The sequence below is a fragment of the Schistocerca cancellata genome, chromosome 5 (assembly GCF_023864275.1).
Source record: "Schistocerca cancellata isolate TAMUIC-IGC-003103 chromosome 5, iqSchCanc2.1, whole genome shotgun sequence".
Classification (NCBI taxonomy): Eukaryota; Metazoa; Arthropoda; class Insecta; order Orthoptera; family Acrididae; genus Schistocerca; species Schistocerca cancellata.
This window is the reverse complement of record NC_064630.1, coordinates 369999907-370020170: the sequence shown is the minus strand read 5'-3', so window position 1 is coordinate 370020170 and position 20264 is coordinate 369999907. Positions and strand designations below refer to the sequence as shown.

The following is a 20264-nucleotide window of genomic DNA, read 5'->3' as shown; positions in this document are numbered from 1 at the left end:
CCCCCTACCCACCCCTTCCAGATTGCTGCTTGTGTTCTGGTGTAACCACAAGCACCAGAATGAAGATGAAGGACGCAAGAGAAGAGAAGGTGGTGAAATGACAGCAGCCAATGGTTCGCTGATTAGGACCGCACCTCGACAGGTGCGGCCTCTGCCAGACTCAGCTGCTCAGTATTCAGACAGTATACCGACAGGCCTTGCAGAGAACACTACACTAGCAGTTATTACTGATCCACAAACTGTGTGTCAAACTTGTATGAACATTGTATATAGCAAAGGACTCGGATTTATGCAGCATGTTACCCATCGCTTGCGACACCATTGTAAATTCCAAGTTAAGTATTGTCATTCTTCTTATTTGTTACAAAAACTATTAATGTGATTTTGCTTGAATTGTTGTATAGAATTTCGAGAATGTAGCATCCTTTAGGCACCCTATTTGAGACGAGAGTGCAGGACCTCACATTTGGCGATGAGTATCCACAGAAGCCAGTGCCTGATGGCCACGGAGTTTTCGTTTATATTGTGCTGGCACCTTAATTCTCTATCTGTCTTTACTTTGCAGGGGTGCTTACTGCTTTAACAGTTTCTTGTCATTTTTGCTAATGAGTGCTTTCAGGTGGCTGTTGCAGAAATTTTCTTTGCTTGTGTCCTAATTTTACTTGCTTGCCTTGTCTGTTTTTTTGCATTTCTGTCTTCCAACATGCCCACCCCACCTGTCCTGTCCCCTGCTCAGGTGCCACAGCTGCAAACTTTAGATGCCACACAGGTAATGCAGATGTTTCAGTTCCAGACTCAACAAATCTCCACGTTACTCAACACGGTGCAGCAGCTACTGGCCAACACTGTGTGCCCGATACAGCAAGCACCACCTACTACAGCTGCTATACCACCTTTTTCCAACAAGTAAATGTGATAGCAGCTAGACATCAACACTTTAATTGCAAAAACTGTCACAACAAACTTATCGCGAGTGGGTAACAGATTTGCAGGATATGACAAGGAAATGCAAATTCAAATGTGCTTGTAGTGCTCTATATTCTGATGTTATCTTGCACGATGCGATCGTGTACAATGTACCTGATGTCAAACTCAGAGAAAATTTTAAAACAGTCTGATCTATCGTTTCAGCGGGTTGTTTGCGATCGCCCCATTCCACATCGGTGGCTTGCTCTAGCCACACCAACAAGATAGATCATCGTTGGCAGAATTGCTTCACGGCTGCCGCCATCAGACACTGCTCCACCTGCTTCACCCTCCTCAGCATCCAGTGCCGAAGGAAGACCACAAGTATGGCTTCGCACTGCATGATATTGTCTTTTACAGGGTTTTCAGCGGCAGCAGATGGTGGGCGTGAGGTGAGATCATCCCTCAACTTGGCGCTTGCATATGTCTTCTTTCAGGTCCAGATGGCTTGCAGCACTGTCATCAAAATCAACTTTGCCTCTGTCACTCTCTCTTCCCCCATATTCACAGATCCAGAGGACAGTGTGGGCACAGCAGCTGCCAGAGAGCATTCTCACGGCACTGCGGGATGATCCCATGGAGACGGAGCCTTCACCCTCTCTCGTCCTATCGATGGAGCTGGACCCATCCACACCGTAGCAGTCACTGCCTTCTTCATCTGGTTCATGGCAGCAGGAGGTGGAACGCATACCCTTCTGGTCATTTTCTGGGGGACATTTCTGCCAGAGCGCAGGCTGGTTGGCGGTGTACGGCTGGAAGCTTGACATCCCCTGCAGCCACAGCTTCCGGCCCAGCTATGCGTCCACACTCCTGCCTCCCTGCTGTGGTCGCACTTCCTACACGATGATGGTCCATCACTTTGGGGGGTGGGGGGGGTGGGGGGGTGGGGGGGGGGGGAGGAATGATTTGGCGCAACCACAAGTGCCAGATTGAAGATGAAGAATGCAAGAGAAGAAAAGGCGGTGAAATGACGTAGGCCAATGGTGCACAGATTAGGACCGCACCATGACAGGAGCAGCTTCTACAAGAGGAGAATATAAGTGCTTCTCCTGTCAGCCTTAGCCGCTCAGAATTCGGATAGACCTAGCAGAGAATGCTACAATAGCAGTTATTAGGGATGCACAAATTGTGTGTCAAACTTGCATGAACATTGTATATAGCAAAGGACTCAGATTTATGCTGCATGTCACCCATCGCTTGCGACACCATTGTAAATTCCAAGTTAAGTATTGTCATTCTTCTTATTTGTTATAAAAACTATTAATGTGATTTTGCTTGAATTGTTGTATGGCATTCCGAAACACAGCATCCTTTAAGCTCCCTATACGAGATGAGTGGTCAGGACCCCACAGCTTGCATCCCACATGATATTGCATTCTTGCCCGAGATGCTGCAGTTGGCAGTCATGTGTACTTGCTTGCTTGCTTGTGTGTGTGTGTGTGTGTGTGTGTGTTTTACTGACAAAGGGTGTAGCTGAAAGCTATATGTGTCTTTTAATTGTGCCTGTCTGCAATTTGATGTGTCTTATTTACGGTATGTAGCAATCTGTCATTTCCTACATTGTTGATAATATTGTTTAAGGAGGCATCTTCTAGCTGTCACACCACTAATATCTGATACACTTGTTTATACACTGTCCAGATACATTAATTCAACCACAGCCTATGTTTGATGTCAATATGCAGTAACCACTCACAAACAGCAGGTGGCAACACTAGCACTGAAGGATAAACAAAGCCTGTTGGGGGGATGCAGAAAACAGTGCAGTCACCATACTGATGCAGAAACGGAATTATTTATCTGACGTCTAAAATAGCATGATCACCGCCTTCCAGGCCAAAGGTGGGAGTATTTCTGAAACAGTTAAGTTTGTGAACTGTTCACATGCTGCCATGGTTAAAGTATGCCAAGTATGGCAAAATGGTTTTATCCAAAACTGGCACTGAGGCAACTGTTGTGGACCATAGGCCATACATAACAGGGGTGAACTATGGCTGTGGAGATGTCTATGGGCAAACAGATGGTGCAACTGTTCAGCACCTGGCCACCCAGATGAACCAAGAAGCTTCCAACAGTGTCTCCTCAATGACCCTATAGCGAATGTTGCTACTTATGGGCCTACGCAGCAGGCACCTGGTTCACGTGCCCACACTGATTGCTGTCCATTGGTGACAAAGGCTGGAATCTGCACGCCAATACCACAACTGGACATCCACTGAGTGGCGACAGGTGGTGTTTTTGAATGACTCATGTTTTGTACTCCACTGGACAGATGGCTGGTGATTCGTAAGGTCCTGGAACGATTGTTGGAAAGGTTGAGGCTGATGGAGGCAGTGTTATGGTCTGATATTCTCTCAGTGATTTCATCATTCTGGAAGACACAGCAGATTAACACAAGAATGAATATATCCTTGAGGACCATGTGTACCTCTACACGTAATTTGTTTTTTGCTCGGCAGAATGGCATCTACTAGCGGGACAGAGCACCATCTCATCTCATACAGCTCGCTGTGTATGTGCGTGGTCTGCAGAACACCAGGATGAATTTACCATACTCCCCTGGCCACCAAACTCCATGGATTTAAACCCAATTGCGAATCTGTGGGACCACCACAATCGGGCTGTTCACGCCATAGATCCTGAACTGAGAAACCCAGCCTAGCTGGCCATGGCACTGGAGCAGGCATGGCTCTACATCCCTGCTGGTACCTTCCAGCACCTCAATGACTCTCTTCCGGCATGTCCACACTGCAAGGAGTGGTTATTCAGGCTTTTGACAGGTGGTCACATTAATGTAACTGGACCACGTACAAGCACTGCAAGGAGATTGACAATGTAAGGGCTTTTCGGTTAATGTAGTTGAGGGGGAACAAAAGATATGAGCATCTACAGGTCTTGTTGATTAAATTAGGAGACACATACACAGCTTGTCATGGGAAGCTGCTATGTTACACTATATTTATGTTTCTTTCTTTTTTTTATCCAAGCATTTATATGAGCTGCCACCTTTTAATTGAGAGTACATACTTAGGGCCTTATGAACAGAGAAAGAGCACAGCTCTCCCTGAAGGCCAATGTACACAGTAACTTAAAACATTTCTGGTATTCAGATGTAACTGATGACATAGATGACTTTACACATACAGGGTCAAGTTAGCACAGGTCATGTACCTAATATACAAGGTCCCCCAAAAAGAATGATCCGATTTTAAATGGATTTATTTATTAGGAAGGAGGGCCTAACACCAACAAATTGCATACTAGATTTCTCAGAAAAGACAGAAGTTTATAAAAATCCATCATACATGTTCAATATGTCCTCCATTGGCTGCACGGACGACATCTAGCCGATAGCCGAATTCATCCTAAACTGAGTGTAAGGTGTCTTCTGTCACTGAAGCTACAGCAGCTGATATTCTGTTTTTAGTTTATCAATGTCACAAGATAAGGGAGGAACATAAACACATTGTTTAACGTGTCCCCACAGGAAGAAATCACATGGTGTTAAGTCAGGGGACCTAGGAGGCCAAGTGTGTAAAGCCTGGTCTCGTGGTCCTGTACACCCTATCCAATGTTGAGGCACGTTGTGAGGGGTTCACCACCCTGCTGGAGCAAATGTTATTTTCTGTTGCAGGCATCACGTGAGCAATATATCGAAATTACATTTGCTCCAGCATACTGGTGAACCCCTTACAATGTCGGCACTGAGGAAACTGCGCACGTTGTTGTGCCAGTGCGGTGGTGCTCCATCTTGTTGATAGATGAAATTGTCAGAGTCAAGTTATGGGAATAACCAGTTCTGTAGCATTGCAAGATATGATTGCCCTGTTATAGTTTCTTCTTCCAAAAAGGAGGGTCCATAAACCTTGCTTTGCAAAACTGCACAAAAAACATTCAATTCTTGTGTAACACGTTTGTGTTCAATTGTTCCATGAGGATTTTCGTGCCCCCATATACGCACACTATGACGGTGAACCTTACTACTAATATGGGAAGTTGCCTCATCACTGAATATCAATCGTAACATAAAAGTGTCATCTTCCACGTCATGCTAAAGTCCACTCGCTTCACTTTGTCAGTATCTCAAAGAGCTTGTACCAGTTGTAATTGGTATGGTTTGAGGGCTAAACAATGCCGTACACACGCCACGGTAACGCAAGTCCTTGGCTAGCACGGCGCGTAGTATTGCGCGGACTCTGCTCAACTGCTCATCAGATTTGTTCCACTGTTTGTTCAGGAATGTGTGACCGGTCAGGACTTTTGCCTTTACAGAGGCACCCTATTTCTTCAAACTGTTTATACCACCCTCATATGTTCTTTGGTGATGGTGGTTTAGCATGAAATCGAATATGAAACACCCGCTGAACTGCAATCACTGATTGAGTACAACTAAATTCAATAACACAATATGCCTTCTGTTGCACGGGTGCCATATTGTGAGAGACTGGCTGCACGCTCCAGGTCAGCGCTCGTAGTGACATCTAGTGGATTTCAGGAATTTTTAGAACAAAATATTTCCAATATTCCACAATGCATCAATTATATAGATGATATGCTAATCACAGGATTGACTCAGGAGCAGCATATGACAAATATCTGGTGAGTATTTTCTGTCCTTTTGCAAGCTGGGTAAAAGTGTAACTTGTCAAAATGCTCCTTCTTTCTGTTTCCCATTAAGTATATATTCTTAAAAGGGATGGCCTTAGAATAATGTAAGAGACGTAGCAACCACTTCCCAAATTTCCAAACCAAAAAATTCAATGACTTGCAGGGTTACAAGGGCAAGGTTACATATTATTTCCAATTTATTCCCCAAATTACAACAACAGCCCATCCACTAAATTGATGGCGGAAGAAAGGGGTCTCTTTCCAGTGCTCCATGGATTGTCACCAAGCATTTCTTGAACTGAAGCAATGTCTCCAAACCATGCTTTGCTTGGCCTTGTATCAGCAACATTTATCTCTCATATTGGCCACAGATGCATCACCATACAGCATCAGCTGTTTTAACATGTGAGTACCTCATGGTTCAGAATGGTATATCACATTTGCTTTAAGACACTCACCGTGGCATAAGAAAATTATTCCCAGTTAGAGAAAGAGGCACTGCCAAATATTTTTGGTTTCCAGAAGTTCTACATTTTTCTTCTTAGCTCAAAATTTCATTTGGTTACAGACTATATGCCACTGTTGTCCATATTTAGCTCTGCATTAAAGATGCCTGATGGACATCTCAGAGGTTACAAGGCTGGATTTTTACCTATCCAATTAACAATATTTCGTTCATTATTGTACACTTGCCCAGCACGCTAATGCAGACATACTGTCACAGTTCCCTGTGGATCCTGATAAGAATTTTGATAAAGAAGAGATTATTTGCTTTCACAATGATTCACAATTGGAATAACTGGTGGAAAAGATTTCCGTCACTGCTGCAGCATCCACTCGAAAGAATCCACTCTTAAGACAGGTTGCCAGTTTGTACAAATTGGCTGACCCAGACCCTTCCTTCAGCAGTCTCAACAAAATGTTGATCCTTCTATTTGTGATCCCATGCCCTTCATCTTTTCAAAGGTGAATTATTATTGAATCAAGATGACCGTCACTGTTGAGTGGTGATTCTTAAGGTTTTGTTCTCACATATCTTTTGATTCGTGCATCAGTCCCACTGTGGCATTCCCAGAATGAAGAATCTGGCCCGGCAACATGTGTATTGGCCACAGATTGACAAGTATACCACATGTTTGTCTAAATATTGACAAGCTTGTCAGATGTAGCAACTAGCATTGCATCATGCCTACCAATATGGCCCACATCTGCCCAGCCATGGGAACAGAAGAAAGCAGATTTTGTGGGTCCCTTGCATGGGACAATGTGGTTGACAGTAATAGATGTGTATGCTGGCCACTGTTTTCTCTTTTGAAAGGGGCCCCACAATCCTGTATCACCTATAATGGCCTGCAGTTTGCATCCACTGGTTTTCAACAGTTTTACACCCCTCCATTTCACTTTGTCTCTAATGACATGGCAAAATGTTTGAAACACAGATGGAAAAACTACTGACACCCCTGTCTATTGATTCTAAATTGCTTTCCTTTTTTCCCCTCTTCCCCTGGAGGGACACCAATCCATGATAAAACCCTGTCAGAACTCTTGCACGGAAGCCCTTGTTATTACTTGTAGCCACAATCAGTGCAAGAAGAAGAAGCTGCCACACCTTTTAAAATGGATATCCCCATCTGAGGAAACAAGTTTGAACATACACCTGCCTGGATATGTGGCTCCATCATTGCCCAGCAAAGCCGGTAGCTCTTCCTGGCGGTCACTTTAAGGCATCGTTTGCCAGCATCAGAATCAATTCAGTTTGCACCATCTGGTGCAAACTCCACTTCTGGATCTGCCACAGCAGCAAGGGCAATCTATCTTGCCCACCTCATAAACCATAAATAGAGATAAAGGGTCCAGTCAAAGGAGAACTTCCCAGGCAGTTGACATATGGTATCCCCAGTTCTCCAACCATCATGCATCATACTTGTGGACCTGGACGCAGATGAGACACAGGTGGCCCTCCAGCATGTGTTTGGTCTGATATTAGAACCACAGCCCCCTCCAGAACAAGTAGCAAGCTGTGAGTGTGAACTGCCATTGCCTCCTGTCTCTCCAATGCTGGACCAAGGAGCAGCTCTTCTGCCACCACCAGCATCCAAAGCTGCATCCCAGCCTTTGCAACAGCCCATACACACCTCGCCCTCCCCTGCACAATCTAAGACAGTTTTGGTCCTATAGGCCAATTCAAAGGTGGAGTGAGTTTGTAATCCAGTTGGACATATCGATGAATCAATCAATATTAATAGGCATAAATCAAGCAAGCTCACTAGGCACAGTGTGGATGGATACACCTGCTAGCCATGTCACTTGCAAAACACCTGTGGCAGATTTAAAAGCTGCAGTGGACCTTCACAGTCTCACTTGTTAACCAGTTAATGTCTATAGTATGCTCTTCAGTGCATCTGTAGACGATGACTTTGCGATATATAGTTTTCTCCATGACTGTGATTTGAACATTACTGTTCGAAATCATTGATATTGTCAAAATTGTGTCTGCCTAACACAGTACCATGTTTGCACATTGTTCAAATGACTGTTGTACTTACGATATATGGACATGCCATGAGGGTGGTTCAATTTGAGTGCTTCCCAATCAAACATACACAGTGTCCTGCTTCACTAATGTGCGAGTCATTCAACAAACTTCTAAAGTACTGTATCGACCAAGAGGTATTCATCTCTGGGAATAATTTGTTTTGTGTGTTTCCAGAAGAGTCAGGAACTATTATCTTTTGTAATTTATTTGTTCATACTTTGTGTTTGATAAAATCTGCATTGTTTAAGAAGCAGCCTTACAACACTTTCAATTGAGGTCTCACCTTTGACTTACTAATCACATATAGTACATTACTAAAGTAGTCTGCAAATTGGGTTTGTTACATTCCATTCATTCTCTGTACTCTGTGTTACTCATAAAGTAAGATTTGCAGAGATTTTGCCCTATCTGCATACATATCCTTTGATTTTTCTTTATCACAAACACACAGTTTTTTTTAAAAAAATTATAAGTTCAAGATTCCACGTGACTGGAAGGAGGCCCAGGTCATAGTAATCTATAAAAAGGGTAGAAAACCGGATGCACATTATTACCGGCCAATTTCACTGACATCGATTTGTTGTAGAATCATGGAACATACTATTTTTTTAAAATCCATCTTTTATTCTACATGTTTGAAAGTTTTATAGTGTGTAGATACATCCTTTAGGAACAATATTTTCATTTCTCACATAATTTCCATCCCTCTCAACTGCCTTACGCCATCTTGGAACCAGCACCTGTATACCTGCACGGTAAAATTCTGGACCAACCTGTTGGAGCCACTGTTTGGCAATGTGCACAAGGGAGTCATCATCTTCAAACCTTGTTCCGTGAAGAGAGTCTTTCAGTTTCCCAAAGAGATGATAGTCACATGGAGCCAGGTCAGGACTGTAAGGCGGGTGCTTCAGTGTTATCCATCCGAGTTTTGAAATCGTTTCCATGGTTTTTTGACTGGCATGTGGCCGTGCATTGTTGTGCAACAGCAAAACATCCTGCTTTTGCTGATGTGGTCGAACATGACTCAGTCAAGCTTGAAGCTTCTTCAGTGTCATCACATATGCATCAGAATTTATGGTGGTTCCACTTGGCATGATGTCCACAAGCAAGAGTCCTTCAGAATCAAAAAACACCAAAGACCGAAGCCATAACTTTTCCAGTAGAAGGTGTGGTTTTGAATTTTTTTTTTGCTTAGGTGAATTTGCATGATGCCACTCTATTGATTACCTCTTCATCTCTGGTGAAAAATGATGGAGCCATGTTTCATCACCTGTCTCAATTCTTCCAAGAAATTCATCTCCACCATTCTCGTACTATTCCAAAAGTTCGCTGCATACCATTTTTCTTGTTTCTTTGTGAGCCACTGTCAACATCCTGGGAACCCACCTGGCACAAACCTTTTTTAACGCCAACACTTTCAATATTCTGCAAACACTTCCTTCCCCTATCCCAACGTAGCATGACAATTGGTTCACCATGATCCGTCTGTCAGCAGTCACCAATTTGTTAACTCTCTGCAGATTGTCTGGAGTGTGTACAGTATGAGGCCTGCCACTGCAAGGACAATCCTCAGTATTGCCGTGCCCGCTTTAATCACGTAACCTGCTTGCCCACCGACTAACTGTACTGCGATCGACAGCAGCATGTCCATACACCTTTTTCGACCTCTTGCGGATGTTTCCCACTGTCTTGTTTTCACAGCACAGGAATTCTAAGACAGCACATTGCTTCTGATGAATGTTAAGTGTAGCAGCCATCTTGAAGACATGCTGTGACGGCACCACTCACGGGAACAGGTTGAAATAAGTTTGAAAACAAGTGGGAAGGATGTATCTACACACTGTAAAACTTTCACACATGCAAAATGAAAACTGTATTTTTACAAAAATAGTGTGCATTTCTTTTGGAGTGACCCTCATATTTTGTATTTAGACATAATTACCTTTCTAGACTCTGAGAAGCTCATCTGCACAGTTTTAGGAAACAGCGGTCATGAAAGACACAGCTGGCCCTCTTTGTGAATGACATACAACAGGCTCTAGATACCGGCTCCCAGGTTGATGCCATATTCCTTGACTTGTTGCTTGTGCCAAAAAGTGCGCACTTACAGTCTATCCGATGACATACGCAGTTGGATAGAAAGTTTTCTAACAGCCAGAGAACAGTATGTCATCCTGAATGAGGAGACTTCAACAGAAACAGGCATAACATCAGGTGTGCCCCAAGGCAGCATAATAGGTCCGCTGCTTTTTACGATTTACATAAACGATCTCGTTGATGGTACTGACAGCGGCATTAGACTGTTTGCCAATAATGCTGTAGTCTACAGGGAAGTAGTATCACACGAAAGTTGTGAACAAATCAATGAGGATTTGCAGAAAATGAATGAGTGGTGTAATGACGCATTTATCTCTCAATATTAGTAAGTGTAACCTACTGCATATAACAAAGCAAAAATCCCTGTTAATGTAAGAGTACAAAATAACTGCCCAGTCTTTGGAAGCAGTAACATCCATCAAGTATCTGGGTGTGACTATTCGAAGTGATCTCAAATGGAATGATCAGATTATACAAGTAACAGGTAAGGTGAACTCTACATTGTGGCTTATTGGTAGAATCCTGAAGTGATACAGTCCTTCAAGAAAGGAAATTGCTTACAATACTTTAGTTTGTCCAGTCTTAGAGTATTGTTCATCTGTATGGGACCCTTACCAGTTGCGTCTGATTCAAGGGATTGAGAAGGTCCAAAGAAGAGTGGCAAAATTCGTGACTGATACATTGGCCATTTAGCTGACGCGCTAAACAGAAGGGGTTGTTCACTAAATTCCAAAATCGGATCTTTGCCGAGGATGTAGAGCATACTTTATTACCACCGACTTTAAAATCGTGCAATGATCAACATTCAAAGACAAGGCAAATTAGAGCTCATACTGAGGTGCTGAGACAGTTGTTTTTCCCTCGTGCGATCCGCGAGTGGAACAGGGGGGGGAGGGGGGGGGGGGGGAATATGACTTTGGTGTGAATAGTGCCCTCCGCCACACAACACTTGGTGGCTAGTGGGGTACATATGTAGATGTAGATTCAACTGCATTTATAAATTTGCATGTCCATCAGCCTTGCTCCAGTGATTCCTGTTTTGGCAGCTGTAAAGGAACTTTTAATATGATTGAAATTACCTTTAACTGGCACTGGGATCCAGAATACCCAGGAGGACAGTAGCAAGCAGTTTCATTGGCAATAACCATACATTTTCCTCCATTCTGGCATGTATCATTATGACATTGTGCCCTTTCACATAGATCTCCTGAAAATACAAGAAACAAGTATTTGAAAAACAAATATAAACATACTACAATTTTTATGAAACTCATTATTAGAATATTAAGTACAAAGTTGGCACATATGTGTATGCTAAACTATAATGGGGTGTATAAAATATATTTATAGATGGTGTCTCATGAACAACTCTCTGAGATACAAATTTTGATAAGTTTGTACAGAACGCAACTGACCTATATTTTATATCTATCAAGGCAGAAGACAAGCACACAATCAAAATTCAGATAAGGCATATCACAACAGTTCACTGAAGAACCACTAAGCCCTGCAACCTGATACTGAAATATGTGAATAGAGATAAACAAAAAAGCTGTGCCCAGAAGTTGGAAGAAAGCACAGGTCACATCCATCTACAAGAAGGGTAGCAGAAGTAACTCACAATATTAACATCCAATATCTTTGACATCCATTTGTTGTAGAATCTTAGAACAAGCTGTGAGCTCTAACAAATGAGCTGTGCCTCAAAATCCCACCCCTTCAAGGATGTGAAGTGAGTCAAATTATATATTAACAGATAGAAGCAGCCTTTGCAGGCAGCTTTAGTAAAATATGCTAACAATCAATTAAAACTATTATTTATCTGATTAAGTTTATCCCCTAGGAATGTTTATAAACTAGGACTTTACAGAGTAAGTAAGTAAAGGTGTCACCAACTGAAAAACTGGTTTGAACACCACAGTGATTTTTAGGTGTGGTCCTATTAGAACTGTTGCCTTCCTCCAAACTATGAATTGACCACCAATTATACGGAGAACTATAGTTTAATGTGGATTCCAAAACACATTGCAACTTGATATTTTTCCCATAAAACATAGAAAATGGCAACCAATCTTTTGTTCTTCTTTTTCTCCCATTAATTAATTTCCGAACTTTTCCAGTTTCATCTTCAGATGGTGTGCATGGAAATAACATGTTTATGTCTATATCATGATGCTGGGTACTGGCTCCTAACATGAATGCCAAATAACAGTGTTACAATTGACTATGACAATTACTTCTATGTTTTTAGCTTATTATAAATTGGGTTATTACTGTCCCCTAAGCAGAAGAGTTTATGAAGAATGTTAGGAAAGCATCTGTGGTTTATAAAACTGATGCTGGTTTGTAAACAGAAATGACTATGAACTTTTCCACTCACATGGAGCTATTTACTGCATAGGTATTCTCAACAAACAAGAGCTAGGAAATGACATGGTTTTACAGACGAACTGAAAATATTTACTTCATTTACAGTAAACAGGGGGAAGAGATGAAGTTGAAACTCAAACATATGATAAATTACATACTAGTTAAACATGTACTAAATAAATTAATAATGAACTGCAAAAACATACATCAGTTTAATAGAACCACTTAGAGACTGCTGTGAAAACAGAAAGAGTAGCACTTACAATATACCCAACAATGCAGATAAAACTGATAGAAAAATTTAATGGTAACTCATGCTTCCGTAACAATACCTATGTAAGAAGCCAATACTGATTTCTATAGTCCATTACTAATAAAAGATTTTCAGAAACTCCTCACTCCAAATAAAATTTCCTTGGATAAAATCTGTATGAAAAAGTGCACAGTCATTTCTGTTTACAAAAACAGGGTTGTAGAGCATACTGAACATTATGGCAGTTTTGAAGGAACACAAGTTCCACTCAGAAATGATTAATAAAAGGATGGAATGAGTCTTGAATTATTACAAACATTTGTGTATAATACTCTCTCAATCACTTAATTAGATAGATAAAAAATCTACTTACCAAGCGGTGGCCGAACACAACAAAAAAGGTTACAATCAAGCTTTCAGAGACAGTGGCTCCTTCTTCAGGCAGAAGAGCTAAAGGGGAAGGAACAGGGGTGATGGAAAAGGACTTGAAAGGTCAAGGAGAAGGGGTAGATTGCAGTAAATTCACCAAGAACCACGGGTCGAGGGACACTTATCAGACAGGATGAGAAGGAAAAACTAAGATCTTATCATCCTGTCTGATAAGTCTCCCCTGACCCACGGTTCTGGGTGAATTTCCCGAAATCTACTTCCTTTTCCTAGACCACTCCAGGCCTTTTCCTTCACCTCTATTCCTTCCCCTTTAGCCTGAAGAAAGAGCCAATGTCTCCAAAAGCTTGCCTAATTATAACCTCCTTTCATGTGTGTGTTCTGCCACAATGCTTGGTGAGTCGATTTTTTATCTATCCAGTTATATTATTTTGTCAATAATGGATTGAATTCTGTCAATCATTTGATGTTTTATTTATTTATTATGTTATTCCATGACATGGTTTGGCTACTGTCATCAAAAGATCCTGTCAAATCAAGTCACAAAAAATGGCAAGTATTACATATGCATTACCAATTAACAACAGTAAAAACTCACCCACCAAACTTAAAAATTGTGAAACTAAATTTAATGTCAGTTGCAATAAAATTTCTGCCACAGTGGGGTGGGGTTCCAACTGCAAATTCAGCTCAAAAGTCCACATGGAAATACAGCTGCTAATCATGAGGTAGCAGTTATGGGGAATATGTTACTTTTAGTTATCTAGTCATGTAGATATAAGATGACATAGAGCATCCTTTAAGGCAGCAAAAACAATACATAAAACTGCAAAATACTGCTTCAATATGTACAAGTTTACAAAATTAGCACTTCAAATGGCAGCAACATGTGCACATACAATTTACCTAATACAGCAAAATGTATTGATCATAACTGCCTTATAATTCTATATCATGTACAGTCATTAAAGTGTAGTTTCTCATACATTTTGCCTAAATAAGCTGCTGTGATCATAAAAATTATTCTTGCAGCTATAACTATGTGTGACACATACATAAAAATGTGCTTTCAACACCAAAAGTTTATCCAAACAATGTACTATCTGTGAGTTTTTACAGTTGTTGAATATAACATATCAGATGCGACCAAAAAGGAATGGGAGTTTTTGTTAAAGAAGTTTTATTTATTCATCAAAATCAACTTTGTCCCCTTCAAAGTAATCCCCTTCAGATATAATACACTTGCCCCAGCACTTTTACCAATCCTGGAAGTACTTCTGGCACTCAATTTTAGTCATGGTGTCCAGCTCCTTAAACAATTCAACAGTGGCAAAATGATGACCTTTTGTGGTTCCCTTCTGCTTCAGGAACAGAAACAAATCACAGGGGGACATATATGGCAAATACAGTGGCTGAGGCAACAGAACAGTTTAGCTCATTTGCCAAAAAATCATGAACAAGCACTAAGGTGTGAGTATGAGCATTATCATGATGGAATTTCCATTAGTGATTTTGCCACAATTCCAGTTGGTTTTTTCACATTGCTTCATACAAATGGTGTATACTTTCCAGGTAGCAAACCTCATTGACTGTATGACTGTAAGGCAGGAACTCATGATGCAGCATCCCATTGTAATCACAGAAAACAGTGAGAAAACCTTCACAGGTGATTTTTTTCAGTCTTGTCTCTTCAGGCAGGATCCACTGAGAAGACTAAGCCTAGTTTCCCATGTCATACCAGTATAGCCATGTTTTTCCACCTGTTAAGAGCTTCTTTAGATGTTCTGGATCAGTGCTGATTTCATTCAGCAGTTCTTGAGTGATGTCTATGCAACGTTATTTCTGGTTGAATTCAACAATTTTGGAACAAATTTCGGAGCCATGAGGGAAAGAAAGAAGAAAGGGAAATGCACATCAAATAGAGAATAATGCTGGGATGGGGGAGGAATGGAGTGGAGAATAACAGGTGAGAAAAGGGTCAGGGTAAGATGGGGGGAAGGAGACAGTTGAGGATTGAGATATGTGGAGACTTAAGCCAGGGCATTGAGAGAATGGAAGAAATTCTGCTGTAATAGTTCGCCACTGTGCTGTTGAAAGGACTTGTTGCTGGGAAGGGAGGAGAGGGAGTGGGGGCGAGGGGGATGGCAAATGGCACAGGCCTTGACGCAGTTGCTGAAGTCATTGGTGTTTGTGTATGCAACATGTACAGTAACTGGCTAGTTAAATTTGTGGTTGGTTACAGTATGGAAGTGTCCCTTTACATGAGCAGAAGGCTTGTTAGTTGTCATACTTTTAAAAGCCCATATGGGAGGATAGATTAGAAATTTAAAAATAATCACAATTCTGTTGACATTGAGAAAGAGTGGATATCTAGGTGACTTTGGGCATAAACAAGGATCTGGACCTGATCCTTTGTCTTCCATTTCTCCCAATGTAAAGACCTTTTTTCTTCCTTTTTTTCTCAGGATCCGATCTTTTTCCACATTCCTGACCTTCCCGCTAATTATCTACATAGGCACAACTCCTACTTAGACATTTGTCATAGCAATGTAGCAAATTCACAATATGCTCACCATCCATGCTTTCTGTCAATTATTCATGTAGGTCTGCAGCTTCTCGTCTGTGCCAAAATGCTGTCTTCATAGCTAGCGGTTCCTGATCACAGAGATGAAAATCAAAGTGACGTATGGTAAGTGACCAAACACTTCCCTTCGAAATCACTGCAGTTTGCGGCTGAGCATTGTCATGAAGGAGGACACTGCTTTATAAAACATTCCTCTTCGCTTGTTCTGAATCATTCTTCTTGGACGATTTTCTTGAACTGCCTGATCTACTTGCTGAACAAGATCATCAGTTGACACCTGTTTCCTTTCCTGACCGTTGTGTCAAGAACATCTGTAAGTCCAACTTCAAAGTTGTTGCACTATTCCCACACTTCACTGTTGCGCATGACAGTTACGTTATGTGGGCTGCATCAAGTCAGGCAGAATCCCATAGCATGAATAAACTGAATGACAGCATGCACTTCACACTTGTTCTAGGCAGTTTTATGTGCTCACTGTATACTCAGAACTGAAAAGTGTGATATGCTGCAATCGACAAACCAATTAGAGACACTGTAAAATACATCTGCGCAAAGCTTCCTGGGATTTTCATTGTGGTTTTAGTTTTGCAAGCAATTGGGCCTTTGGGGGGAGAGGGTGTGTGTGTGTGTGTGTGTGTGTGTGTGTGTGTGTGTGTGTGTGTGTGTGTGTGTGTGTGTAATGCCCCCCCCCCCCCCCCCCCCCCCCACACACACACACACAGTCAGTTAAACAGAGATTGCTACTTCCATAATTCTTTATCACCTTCACAATCACAAGGGATAGCTGACTGTCCGTGCTTAACAAAGTTAGTATTTAACAACATATATCTGACCTACACTTGATTAAAATTACATTGTGATTGACAGATTGTAGTGGTGGGGGTAGTGTTCCAGTGGGCAGCCAGGCACACTTCACACGGTGCTGCTTGCAACCTACAAAACAGGCAACAAAGTAAGCAAGTGGTGCTCAAGGAAGAATTACAATTGGATGGCGACTGGTCCCTACCACTCAACTAACGAAATGAAGATCACTAAGTAGTTTTAGCTGGAGTATAATGTTTATTTTGATCAAATTGCACTGGCCATATAGTTCTTATGTGGCTTGCTTGAAATAACAGTAGAGACAAATAGAAATAAGTTTGTGCCTCAGTAAACAGAGACTAATACTGGTATTTCAGCTATAACATCTGTTGCTTGATAGGGACTTGTAATCTTGCAATATCACTACGAAAAATATTCAGTGGTCAAATATTGCTATAATTTGGCCCCACATTGGAAAGAAGACATTACTGACCTACAAATAACCTAGTCATAATTAAGCTGTGCTCACTGTTGAGGCATCTGCAGTGATTCTATAGCATTAAGCCTTTTGACATTGCATTGCATATATAACTCCGAAATTTGGTCAAAGCATTGCAGCTGAGATTAGTGAACTACGTATGTATTTCACATAAAGTGAAAACTGGGCAAGACAAGTTAAGGAAGGTTGTCAAACTATGTCTATAATTTAGGTAACAGCCTTATATATGGAAAAATCCTCTCAATAAGACAAGTATAATGGTTTAAATCACATTCTGGTATGTAAATTTAAGTACTAAGATTATTTAAGAACAGTGAATTCTCCACTGAGAATAAAAGATTTCATTTCAAAAACTGGTAATTGTTTCTGAGTTTGTAACCTCCATATCATCAGCTGCAGCACCAAAGTTGGAGACAAAACGAGAGGTATAGAAGAGGTTTGTAGGTATCTTCATTTATTGAATCTACAAAGTTATATTCAACACATAGCACGTAAGTTCACAGTTTTCCTGAAAGCTGTCCAAGATGGAAGCAGTTGTTAACTCTGACATGGGTGGTGAGGCATAGCTAGAAAGTAAAAACACAACATTTCCAGGCAAGGGTGGATGTTCAAATATTGGTATGGCAAATAGTTTTTGTTTGTCAGAAACATACGTCACCATATTGCTTTGCAACAAAAACAATCCTGTGAAGAGGTGCTTGTGCAGAAAATTTTATATTTACAGTGAAACCCCTATTTTATGTTTTCACGTAGTCCAGACTTAAAAAAAAGTAAAACTGAGGAAATGCAGAATTGAGGAAAGTGTTAAGAACCCCACAAAATACAAGCAAAATGTATGTGATTAAATATTGCAATCCTCTCCAACACTTTGTATAAAATCTGTCTAATTGAAGGAAATTAAATGTACTATACAACAGTTATACAATAATTTGTGGTAATTTGATTTCACCAGTTCTTAAAAAATCACAGATGTGTAACAGCAAGTACAAACTAATCAAATAATTGAAACTGGTACCTGGGTACAAAGTAATTAAGCTATTTTCAGACATGCTATGACCACAAATTATACGTTCAAACCAGATATTTTTGAGAGATAATCCTTTGTGCTCACCCAGAAAAAGGCAAAAATTGATGAACATATTGAATTAAACTGAAAGCATCACAGCAGCTAAGTGGTTAAACCATAAGCATAAATGCAGACATCTGATTAAAGATAAACTTTGTTGCAATTGCTGTTATTATTTACTGCTTTTCTTACAAGCTGCACTTCATATGCTCACCACCGTTAAAGTGTTATTTTAGTCTAGAAAAGAGAAACAGAGACAGTGTGCGATTTGCAGGGGGGGGGGGGGGATTTTCCCTCCCCTCTGCATCAGACCATCCCCTCCTCTGGTTTTAGTTTATCCGTCCCAACCTGGGATGTTTATTTCCCACGCACTGGAGTAAAACTTTACATATAATTTAAATTTGTGGAGCCGAACACTTACTATTAATACTATTAATATGTTTCAGTTTTCTATCATCAGAATAAGTACAGCTTTTCACAAATGTGCCTCTACTTTTTGTGTTCCCCTCTTATACCTGTATGTAGATGATTCTGTAAATAAGCTTTACCTATAATGTACTTTTAAAGATATAACAAGGGATGGTTTTTCTGATAGTGCATACGCGTGAATAGTGAATTTCGGCATTAACATCTATTTATAAATAGCTGTTTAACCATGCGTAATGCCACGGTCCAAGCTAGTAACATATATAATTCTAATAACCCCCTAAGACATCCCCCCCACTGGTAAAAACACAAATCGCACCCTGAACAGAGATGCGAAAAAATGAGTTCACTTCCCAAACTGACGTTACAAGCTTATTAGAAATCGGCTCAATGAATTTCTGTACACTGTGTAAAATGTAAATTTGTAAGAAACCTCAGGTACTACAGTTTCATTTCATGCCCTCTATCACTGCTGCCAATCTTTGGTGCACAGTAACATGTAAATATGTATGAAAGCTCAGGTGCTACAGTTTTTCTCTATTCCCTCTATCAATGCTGCCAATCTTTGGTGCAAAGTATATAAGTGAGTAGTGTAGTGGTTGTTGCAACAAAATCATGTCAGACTTGAACACGAAAGTCTTTAAAATGTGCTGTCGCAAAACCTTTCTTCCATTTCCATGCGACATCTCTGTCTAGCACATCATCTTCATGAACAGTATATTTTCAGCACTTCACAAAATGCTTTCACCCCTGCCTGCACTCCCATCATTGAACTGCCACTCCCCCTCACCACACATCCAGTAGGTGAGATTAATTTTACACGTGTTAGAGTGTTGTGGTGGCTGCGCAGGCTATTGGGTGACTTAACAAGTCACTAGCTAGTAAGAGTTCACTAGCCGGAAATGAGCATTGTTTCCTCGATTATGACAAAGCATATTCTTCAAGACTCAGTGTTTGAATTTAAAAGTTTGATGACTGGTATTGTTGCTGAATACAGTACATCGGACATGCAAAAGGATGAGACTGAGTTATAAGTGACACAAGAAAAGGTGTTGGCTGGGCCACTTCATCACGTATTAGCTCAGTCCAGAACACTTCCTGTCGACTGTCTTGTTTTTCCATTACTGCTGCAACCTATCAGTATTTATATCATAGCTGCAAGTTGTGTTGGAAGCTCTGATCATCACACAAAAGCAAGTGTACCTAATGCACACATGACCACCAACTCCAGCAACTCGAGCCAGAACTGTTTGAGCCACCTGGATTCTCTCCACCTCCAACTTTTCTGAACTGTACAGATGGGAGTTATCCTTATGACATATTTTCCGCTCCCATAAATATCCTGGCCTCAACCTATGGTAAAATACTGTCCCTGCACCCTCCACCTAACAGTTTCCACCCCCTAAGTTCTATCATATCCCTCCCATTCTCATTTCCCTCCCTGTTTATTTTCAGCTCTCTGCCAATGCAGTTCCACTGAAATTATGGCTAGAGGAGCAACATTGTCAATGACGTAGTAGTAATCCCTGAACCCACAATGAAGTTCTGGGAGTTAAATAATGGAATACATTCATTTGTGCAAAAATACTGAAAATAACATGCTCCTGAAAACTGTGCAATCAGCCAGTACCTTGTCTTGTGGATATGCTGTAAAGGAAGCCCTGCACTTAA

General features: G+C 41.0%; 1 protein-coding gene across 1 annotated transcript in view; it reads right to left on the bottom strand.

Moving 5' to 3' along the window:
- Positions 1-20264, bottom strand: part of LOC126188543 (neurogenic locus notch homolog protein 3-like) — a 136666-nt gene that overhangs the window by 7166 nt on the left and 109236 nt on the right. Inside the window, exon 10 of the mRNA XM_049930143.1 lies at positions 11287-11414. Within this exon, the coding sequence (XP_049786100.1) occupies positions 11287-11414 (128 nt within the window). The remainder of the gene's footprint in view (positions 1-11286; positions 11415-20264) is intronic.